Source organism: Caenorhabditis remanei, chromosome I (assembly GCF_010183535.1).
Source record: "Caenorhabditis remanei strain PX506 chromosome I, whole genome shotgun sequence".
NCBI lineage: Eukaryota > Metazoa > Nematoda > Chromadorea > Rhabditida > Rhabditidae > Caenorhabditis > Caenorhabditis remanei.
Window position 1 is genome coordinate 9,785,156 of NC_071328.1, and position 11,126 is coordinate 9,796,281.

The window sequence follows — 11,126 nt, forward strand, 5'->3', positions numbered from 1 at the left end:
AAAAGATTTGAAGAAAAGGTGAAAAGGTGATAAATACTCAATGATAAATAAGATAAAAACGAGAGGGAAAATAAATATTTCTTCTTTTATCACTGACACGTGTTTTCAACACGAACGTGTAAAAACACAAACTGTTAGAAGTGAGAATTAATGTTTCTAGGCAGTTCATTAAAAAAAACGTTGAAAAATCAAGGAAAATAATCACCTTGATGAAAAATCTGATATTTGGACAGCTAAAAATTTAGTCAACAGCGTTCTTCGGTTAAAATTTTTCTCAAAAGTCTGAAACCACGAGAACTGAAAAACCAGACACCGACATAGCAGAAAATAGTCTGAGAAACAAAGCTATTCGAAACTGAACTCTCAATCAATCATTCAAAAAATAAACGGGATGATTTCTGAAACCTTGGCATTCAAATTCTCTTCAACCCGTCGTTGGGAACCTCTTGTTGTTTCCCATTTTCAGGATTCCCATGATCTTTTTCTAAACAATTTCCGGACAACACATAAAAGTGATGCAAAAAAACAAAAATGGTGTCACGTTCTCGTCTCGGTTATTCTGGAAATTTCAGCCAAAGTTCAAAAATTGCTTGCTTTGTTTTCTTTTTTTTCTTTTCCACCTATTGTTTTATTTTTCTCATAAATGCAGAAGCTGACGTTGGAAAGGAAAAGAAGCATTTGTCAAGAAAAAACAAGAGACACAGTTGTTTTTATGAGGAAAACTGAGAATTATGAGAAGAAAAAAGAATCAATTTGTGGGTTAACTGAGCCTGAGTCACGTGGTTTCTCCCAGTTTTCTCATCTTCTTTTCTCTCGTCTTCGTCGTTTTTCTGGATAGAAATGAGCCATGAATAATAGAATTAAAATGAGAAAAAGAAGGTCCCAGAACGATGTTTGATGCGTTCATTCTTTAGCGCAAAAGAGACCAATTTTATCGTTTTATTCCCTCTTCCCGAGTGTTTTTTATTCGAAGGTCACTTCACGGATTCATGGATTCTTTTTCCTTGTTGTAAAGTAACAAAAGAGAGGGGAAGAAAATGAGAAAAGGGAGGTGTAGTTTGGAGTCTTTAGAGTTCTGAGAGCTAAAAAGAAGAAGAAAAAAGGAAAAAAGAAAAAGAAGAACCAAAGCAGCAGAGCATGAAAAAGACAATGTCCTTTCAGAAATCGGATATGGGTACGTAGGCGAGATGAGTCAGGGAAGAAGAAAAACGTGTAAAAGAGTAAAAAGAAGATAGAAATAAAGGTAGACAGGTGAAGAAATAAGAAGAGAAGAAGGCGTCGAAGCGTGTCGATGTCAATGTCCCTTTTCATCTGAAAACTAGAAGTAAGTGGACAAGAAGATGATGAAAAAGAAGAAGACAAGTTCGATGTTTTTCAAAATGTTTATTTTCTCCATCTCCACTATTAAAAAGTGATTTCGAACTGTCGAAACATTGGTGTCGTTTTTTTGATTGAGAAGGTGTTCCATTGATTCGAAAACACGGGAAGTGAAATGTGTAAAAATACAGAAAGGGAACTTCTAAATTTATGAAGTGGTCCGGGTTTTCTTTTCACTTACTGCTGGAGAATTATGGTTCTCCGATTATGGAACTAAGGCAATGTTTAGAAACCTCTCCTATCAGGATAGTTCCATATGGCTTCCAATGGTCTCTATCCGAACATGTAGTGGTGGATAAGTGATGGATCTCGAAGTTGTCAATTATAACTTTGACTGCCTTGTAGAGTTTTTCAGAGTATAGAAAAATTACTTTTACTCCTTATTGAAAATATCTTTTTTTTTTAAATCAGATTGTTCATCTCCAACTTTGGAAGTTGTCCATCAAACATCACACTTCTGTTTCTCTTTTTGAGTATCATCTTCAAAATTTAAAACACATTCATTCAAGTTTGTACTCTTCTCCTGTTTCTTTCTCTCTTTCAGTTTTCTAAAATGATTCTTTCCACCAAACATCCTCATTTCATTGCCTTCTAATCACTTGGAACAGAGGGACCGAAAGTCGAAAAGTAATTGAAAATAACATGAACATTGGCAGTCATTCTCAGTTTCAAAAACAATACTGTGACCCTTCCTTCTCCTCTTTTTTCTTTTTTTCTCTCAGCAAATATTCGATTATTATCAACTGTAAACACAGACAGTAGCCATTGGAAAAGAGAGAAAGAAAAAGAAAAAAGATAATAGAAGGTGATGTTTTGATTTCTGCACGAATCACACACACACAATCGACAATTGGCAAGTGCAGACACAAAAGTGATGGCGCCATTCAGTTCCTATAGTTGGAGAGACCTCGGAGAGCAGCTTTTATCTCAAAAGTCACAGTTGTTTTTGATCATTGATACACGTTCGACATGAAGAAGAAGAAGAAGAAAGAAATTGTTATCAGGAAGAAGAAGAAGGGAGGGGTTGATTTTGAAAAATAATCGAATGGTTTGAAATGGTTTGAGATGAAGAAAGAGTACAAACAATACATAAAGACATTATCAACAAGGTAGACATTTTGGCTTTTTGTTGAGTACACAAACAGAGAAATTGACATTTGGATTTTGATGAAGAAGAGACTCCGGGGAGTTTTAAAACTTTTTAAAGTATGAAAGTGAACTTTTAAACGTCAGTAATAGAGAAGATCCTAACGAAATTGTTGTTTACAAATAAATTTAAGTCTTTGTGGAGATTCTAAATTTTCTTTTTAGATTGTCTTTGAGTTATTACACAAAGCTGTTCCTCCAAAAGTTCACATTGGAAATACCAGCAGTTTACGTGAAAGAGTTGCTAAAAATGCATTTCTGATGCCTTAAAATCTTCCAGAACATACAAAACAGAGCTATGTAAACTGGTACACAGTCAAACTAACTTTGGAATGAAGCCTAGCGAGCTGAAACCTAATTAATAATCCACCGCGACTCTTTTTCTATAAATAGTTTCTAGAAAGATAAGAGAGATCAAAAATGAGATATAGATCTACTATTTTTGTTTATGCAGATACAATATGAGCTATTGTCTCATTATATTTTTGCTCTCTTCTAGAATATGAGTCTACTGTTCTCCTAATAGAATCTTGAATGAATATTGATCATCTATGTTCACTTATTGTAGTCCTCACTCTCTCTCTCTCTCTATCCTCTTTTCCGAGAACATTTAGTGATGTGATTCATGTTTTCCAGAAACAATTTACCCATTTCTCTCTTCTTCAGCTGGCTCCTGTCAGCTGCTCATGTACTTTCTTTTTGCTATTTGCTTCTTTTTTCTTTCTCTTTTTGTTACCTCATCAACTATACGAAAAAAGGTTTTCAACAGTCCTCCTCCCATTCAATAATGACTTTTTGCCACCTATCGAAAGTCAAGTTCACAAAATAAAGATCACGAAATGATGACGTTGTGTTCCCTATGAGGGATCAACTTTGAAGGGGTAATCGGGAAAAAGAGATCAGATGACTGGAACTGTTGACGATAACACCCCAGACATTACCAAAAATTGTACAGAATAACTGAGGATCTCCCCTTTTCTCTTTCTGTACAGTAATTGGTCGCGATCTTTTTTATTGCCTTTCGTTTAAGGGGATCGTTTCAAAAATTAGAACTAATTATGTTTTAGGAAAAAGAAAATTTGAAAAGACATAAAACTAGAGATAATTGACTAAAGCAATTACAGTTTTGAAGGGATTAAACTCATAAACTCAATTGATTTTCTAAATTTGGTTTACAATTCGAAAATAGATTTCAGAAAAAGGGAACAAATTGGACAAGCTCACGAATCACTGAAGTTAGGCCAACGTTTTCTCACATTCGAAAAGACGAATCTGGATCCGTCCAAACTCTGAGAAGAAACTGTCAATACTGCACTGTTCATAAACTTGTATCATTCAAGGACTGTACCCAATGATCTTCTGTGAACGTGTCATTGACAATCTTTGCAAATCAAACCATCTGATACAAAATGAACGGAATCTTCTAACAAGGGAAGTACTCGAAGTGTCCTCTCTCAAACAACTCAAGAATTTGGCCCCTGGTACTTTCGAGGCTGTAGATTCCGAATCTGAAATAAAATTCTGCTAAATGTCTCTGTGAACCAAGTTATGAGCCGTCAAACTTTCCCTATGATTAAGCATTTTTTGCGTGACACGCGGTCTGCCGGAATGTCTACCCGAACATATCCTCCAATTTTCCAATCATCGGTGGTTCAGGGGTTGTGGGCGCGTCTTGTAGTCGAAAGGCTGTGGGTTCGTCTCCCTTGCAATGCAAAATTTTTTTCAATTTTTTATTGCATTTTTTGTGGCTCCATATCTGGCTCCCAGATGGTTTTTCAGTAATTTGTTTATGCACTCGGTGAAGATGTGATCAAAATCAAGCGATTTAGCAAATGAAAGCAACAACTTTTTTTTGAGTCCCAACTCCACTTTTCTCCACCAATTGACTGCGAAAAATTTTCGAAAAATTTGTTGAAATTTTTTCTTCAATTACTTGTTTGTTTTCCATTCCATACTTTTTTCATGTAGTGGAATTGTTCTTCCTGTAGGCTAAACTCACTTTTTTGGCTTTCTTCCCATTCAATAGATAGAACCCAGTGGCTTATGTACCATATTTTCCAGTTCTTGACGTTTTTTCGCAGTCACTTGGTGGAGAAAAGTGGAGTTGGGACTCAAAAAAAAGTTGTTGCTTTCATTTGCTAAATCGCTTGATTTTGATCACATCTTCACCGAGTGCATAAACAAATTACTGAAAAACCATCTGGGAGCCAGATATGGAGCCACAAAAAATGCAATAAAAAATTGAAAAAAATTTTGCATTGCAAGGGAGACGAACCCACAGCCTTTCGACTACAAGACGCGCCCACAACCCCTGAACCACCGATGATTGGAAAATTGGAGGATATGTTCGGGTAGACATTCCGGCAGACCGCGTGTCACGCAAAAAATGCTTAATCATAGGGAAAGTTTGACGGCTCATAACTTGGTTCACAGAGACATTTAGCAGAATTTTATTTCAGATTCGGAATCTACAGCCTCGAAAGTACCAGGGGCCAAATTCTTGAGTTGTTTGAGAGAGGACACTTCGAGTACTTCCCTTGTAAGCCTAAGAGAATGGTGAAAAGTGGTCCCTCACAAGAATCACACTCATTGTGTAAGCTTTCATCCTCTTTCAGCACACTGATTCGGAATCCCCCAAAAAATTTTTTTGAGTGGCCCCCCCCAACTCCCATAGCGCCTTCGTGTGTCTATGGCTGCCGTCGTGCCCGCCTCTTTCCACTATGTGCGGTCTCAACGACTCTTCTCTGTTGTTTTCCTTCTTCTTTTTGCGTCGTTGCCTCTCTTACTCCTACTCTACTTCGCGACAAAATGAATACTATTTTCTCCACTTCTTATCTCTTTTTTCCGACGACTTGTCCCAGTTTCTCTATCCTTCAAATTTCGTTCGCCATTCTCTCCTATCATCATGACTCGGCATCACTCTTTGAGCTTCTACGTTTTTCTCGTTCAGAAACTATCACTTCATCCTTCCGACATCTGCGAAGTACACGCGAGAGATATTATGTACGGCAATTCGCCTAGCTCATAGAACTTTTGAAATATTCTTATAGCAGAATCATCCGGCTAGATGACTTTTCATACTGAATGATTCTCAACAGCTAAATTTCTTGATTTGATCTACCTCGCCGCTGAATTCAATCGTTTGTTGATCTCTCAAATGTTCCGCGTTTTTTTTCTGTATGGCGCACTCCATACTTTGTTCCCCTGCATTTTGAAGTTGTTTCAATGACGAATCATTCATGCAGATTGTGGATTGTGCCCTTGCTGCGTCGTCAACGCCATTCCCTCACTATCATCGATCGATAAAGTACCCAATTCCCGTTCCGTTTCTTCACTCTCTTTGCTCTCTTCTCCCCGTTGGCAGGAACACTTTATCATTCATTCTCTCGTTCTTCCCTCTTCGATCGCTCCTACCAATCTCCGCAAAACAAAAAATAGAGCAGCTAACAATTCTGTATAGAAAAAAGAGACATTTGAATGTGTTGTGCGCGCTCTCTGTATATGGAAAGAGAAAACGCAAAAAAGCCAACGCCGTGATTCGATTGCATTTCCACATTTTGACCCTTTCAATATTTCAAACCTTAAGAGAACCTATGCGTCTTCAACTTCACACCGTTTATGATCTTCTCATTTCTTATTGTTTCTTGTTCCTTTTATTATTCCCAAAATTATGTTTGAACTTTTGATATTGCAGAACTATGCCCGTCCCACCACAAGCCCAAAAAGTATTGGATGACATCGACAAGCAACTTCATGAGCCAAGCACAGTCACCAATGTGTTGGCTACCGTAGAAAGCAAGACTGGTGTCAAGCGTCTTCACCTCGTACTCGGAGTCGTCGCCCTCCAAGCCTTGTACCTCGTATTCGGACACTCTGCTCAGCTTGTCTGCAACATCATGGGATTCGTCTACCCAGCATACATGAGGTTAGGAATGAAAATGCTTAACAGGCTTGAAGAGCAGAAGAAGATGAAGAAGATGGGGACAAAGAGTCAATAGTCAAAAAGAAAAAATCCGGTGATCAAGAAGAACTTTTCGAGCAAATTGAGGAGGAGGAGTAGGTCAAGGGGTTTCATATTTTTAGAATTCAAAACTTTGAGAAAAACGAAAACGAAAAATAGAAAATATGAGGAAGGGAATAAGTGAGACACAGAAAAAAATAAAATACAAATGCATTTGATGTAAAGGTAGAAAAACGAACGAATATGAGTGTCTGGAAAATGGAAAGAAAAACAAGGAAGCACTTCTTCTTCTTTCAAAAAATAAATGGAGAAAAAACTCTTCCAGGCTTTTTGTTCTCCTGGAAGAAGGGAGAGATCTACGAACTTTTTGAAGGGGACAAAGTATCCAAAAGAATTTTTAGCTGACATCATTTTAGACTACAGATTTCCAGAGATTCTCGGATGCAGACGAAGAGAACATACCTCTCAATAGTACTAAATGATATCATATTGTTCCAGCTAACAGGTTTCAAAAATAAACATGTGATTGGAAAAGGATTACCCTTTTAAAAAAGAAACAAATGATCATGTGAAAAGAAGAAGAGAAAATGTTCTTCTGTTCTGTTAATATTTGTCTGGAATCTGAATATTTTCTCTATTTTTCATGACTCGTTTTTTTTTCTGGAGCATTCTATCCTTCCATTCATTGTCTTTTATTACTGAGGGATTCCCTCAAATAAATAATATTTACTCTAGAAAAAATCTTGAGACTGTATACATACAATTTTCAGTCTTATTAGCTCCGGTTCGAAATTCATGTGACCCAGAAAAATGAGGGATTAGACAACTTTTAAAAAGGAAAAACATCATCACAAGGACTAAAACAACACAATTTATTTGTATAGAGTTTGAAATTCAAACTTTAGATTTTTGTTGTTGAACTGTCGAAATATTTCAAGCATTAATCATATTTTTCCAATGATCATCGTATTCTCAATCATTGTATTCGGGACGTGCGTACCCAACAAAAACAGCCGAAAGCGAGCAAAAACAAAGCACTCAAAAACAAATAGACAGACGAGATGGCATGAAAATTCAAGATGACTTGAACAGAGCAGAGAATCAACATAAATGTGTGTGTGTGTGTTGTACTCAATCTGTTAGATTTCTATCAAATATTTGAACAGTCAGAAAGCCACTACTGTCTGCAATAATATCAGAGAAAAGAAATGAAGAAGAAGGACTGTCTCAAACTTGTTCAAGTCAAGTAAACCGGTGGGAAACAGCGAAAAAAGTAAAGAAATACATACACAAATAGACGATGGAAAAAACGAGAAGCCAAATGGTAAAAACGATGGAAAGAGGTCAAATAGTCAAATAAGAAATGTGTTGCGAGGGCGAAAATGTTACGATCTTTGAGCAGTGAGAACACTTTTTCACGAGGAGTTTCGAATGAGTTGAGAGGAAGAATATGATAAAAAGAGAGAAGAAGATGAGTCAGTGATGAGTGATTGGCCTTGTTTGGATAGAGTTCACTCAGGGGTCAGAGCACAATTTTAAAGTTTACGGGAGGTGTTTTCAGATAACATATGTTGCATATTTCAAAAGAATAGCTATTCAGAGTACGGAGTAAAACTGGAATTGCATAAAGATCAGTCAAAAGAGTTTTCGCTTTTTGAATGCTTGAAAACAATTGTCAATAAAATAACTTCCACTAAATGCTTATTAAAATTATAAGCTAGTATACAGTATCCTTAAACTTACCACGAGTTAATATAACTTTAAACAAAAAGAATGAATAGAATAAAGCGATAATATCTTGGATTTTCCAATTTGCAGAATAAACCATCTCTATATCTTCGGAAGCTTCAAAAAATGTGATTTATGTAGAAAATTTAGACGAAAAATTATAGACTACAAAGCGAAATGAACACAGAAAGCAGGTTAAATAGACTGATTGAACACGGATGGAATCAAGATATCTGACAAGAGATCCACGTCATGGAACATCCAAATTAACGAGAGATCAGGCCTTTTGTTCAAACAAATCCCTCTTCCCCTCATTTTTTTTCTTTTTGAAGTGAATTTGTGATCCGTCTACGTGAGTCTCACTTGAGAGTTCTTCTCGTGTAAACAGCAAGCGGTTTACGAACTGGACCGGCTCTTTTTGTTTTACTAACAGACAATGTGGAGCCAATGTGCACTAAACGAGTGAGTGTATGTGTGGCATCGGAAAGAAAAAACTGATGGAATGGTTGGGAATGACTTTAAAAGACTGTCAGAGATCGATGCGAGTCTGAAAATAATCGGATTCGGTGTCAAATAAACAGAGGACGTCATAAAATCAGAAGAGTAGGTAGAGGGCTGGAAAAAGATGCAATTGCACAAAACAACTGACGGTTGGAAATAGAAACCGTTTATTCAAAAAATGAGGTTTGTTGGAGAGAGAAACAATTGGAGAGAGAAACAGAACGGATGACCTTCAAAATTCATAAACAAGAGTTTTTGAAAATTATTTGATAGTTGTTCTATCGAAGAAGGTCAAACACATGGTAATGTAAGTATTTATTTCTCTTAAATTAAAAGAGGGAACGGACTTGTTGCGTTGATTGAGTGAGGAGGAAGTGTATTCAGAATACGAAAGAAATCGATCTCATTTCAAGTTAATCAGTATAAACTTCACAGGTGTATCAATTTTTCCATTTCAATGAATCGTTTATGAAACCCAATTTCATAGCTCTTTTTTCTTTCTTCATCGATTCACTGAAAAAAGCTGGAACAGACCGATATCTTACTTATAGGGTCCATAGACTTAAGTAATGTGAGCCATGTGTTTCAGAGTTGTTTCCATACTTTGGAAACCGACGAATTCCAAAGAAAAAATCTGGTTGGGGGACAGCATCAATTCTGTACGAATTCGTTATTTCCAAAATGTTGATTGTACTTCTTTAAAAAAAAGAAAACATTTCCGGACACTCCTGAAAAGAATGCGTTGGGGAATAATTCTCCGTTTGAGGAATTCATTTTTTGGAGATAACAAATTGTCGTTTTGTCCCATTCTCTTCACTTTTTCTTAGTCTCCGACTAATACAACATCCACCTACTATTCACACTTTTCTCCCTCTCACTCTTCCATTTTTTTCCCATGTACAACATTCAGAAAATATATGACAAGTTCATCGAGAATGCATACTTTCTCAACGGACCGCCCGTTTTCAATCCAACTATTTTATCTACTTTTCACACCATTTCTAATTACTTTTCACTGCTTATTTCGTATCTATTTTCTCTATTTCAAGCGGTTTTTTGTTCGACCTCCCACTTGACAATATGTCACAAATCGAATTGAAATGAGGGATTAGTCGAGAGAAAAGGCATGTTAATGAGAGGACAAAAGAGGTCAAATGGACAAATTGTTGATGGGAGAAAGTGACCAGTTAGAGGAATCATATTCTCAATTTCCAATTCTTTTTCAACTTTATTTTTTTCAAATATTGAACTCTCTGTGTCCTGTTTCACATTTAAAGTAGGTCTGACATTTCTCGTGCTGTTCTTTCAAACGTCTGTAAGCTCTCTGATCTGCTCAATTAACCAAGAAAGTATTTTAATGACTCAATGTCCACTTCTGTCAAAATCCACACTAGAACACCCGGATCTGTTTATCCCTCCGGACAGAGTCAGTTGTCCAAAATATTTGTGACCCTTTTCCATCTGAAGGCAATCAAAGAAGTTGTCAGGGAGCAGCGTTGCTCTTTCGCTTCCGGAGTCTTCTCTACTGATCGTTTTCCATGATAGAAGAACTCGAAGACGTGCCCCCAGTCCAATCTCTATTTTATTCCTATTTCTTCTTCTCACTTTTAGTCAATTTCGTGCAGGAGGCCGTGTGAGAAAGTACAACTCTTTCTTTTAATCCAATTGTTTTTTCTTTTCATCTTATTCGCACCTCACTGTCGTTTTTTTTTCTTCGAGAATCTCCGGGGAGTTTGGAAAATGAAAAATTGAATTAGTGCGTTCGGATAGATCAGTTTTCAAGATGAGCATTCGTTTTTTTTCCGGATTTTGTGAGGTGATGCGGGGGACCATGGATTTTTTTTTGAGAAAACTTGATAATTCCCAAAAAATGGTATTTACCGTAATACGTGGCTCACTTATTTGAGCTGTATCAAAATAATCGCTCAACAACAATTTGGAATCACCTTTTTGGAATTCGAATTTTCGTTAAAGTTACAAATCTTGCATTAGTGTAAAGAATGACTATCTTGATTTTACAATAGACAGAATCAAATTAATTCATCTTCCTAGTGAATCCTTTAGAGCCGATTCCGTTTGTTAAACATCTGAATCCTTTTTCCCCTAATGAGCATTGAACTATTCTATCATGATCCATCTCATTTTTCTAATTGACGCCGTGGTCAGAAACGTACAGCTCGTTGCGCAACTTTTTCTATCGTCCAGCTCCTGCTCCTGCAACATTTCACCCAATAACCGAATTACACCAAACATGGCGTATCTTGGCGGGTCTCCTTCTTCTGATGGACCACATTGTCTTATTTCTGAAGACACACATCCCTATGTGTATATACACTACGCTTCTTCTCTTTCTTAATTGCATTTATTCATTTGTTCGTTGTCGTCGGCTGTCAGCTCACCGCCCTCCACATTG

At 36.8% G+C, this 11,126-nt stretch overlaps 1 protein-coding gene across 1 annotated transcript; it reads left to right on the top strand.

Annotated features, from left to right (window-relative positions):
* Positions 1–6,221: 6,221 nt before the first annotated feature.
* Positions 6,222–6,521, top strand: GCK72_002072 (uncharacterized protein; the record flags this gene model as incomplete). The annotated part of the gene is made up of 1 exon (XM_053723247.1): positions 6,222–6,521. The coding sequence occupies one exon, from the start codon at positions 6,222–6,224 to the stop codon at positions 6,519–6,521; it is 300 nt and encodes a 99-aa protein (XP_053591892.1).
* Positions 6,522–11,126: the final 4,605 nt, after the last annotated feature.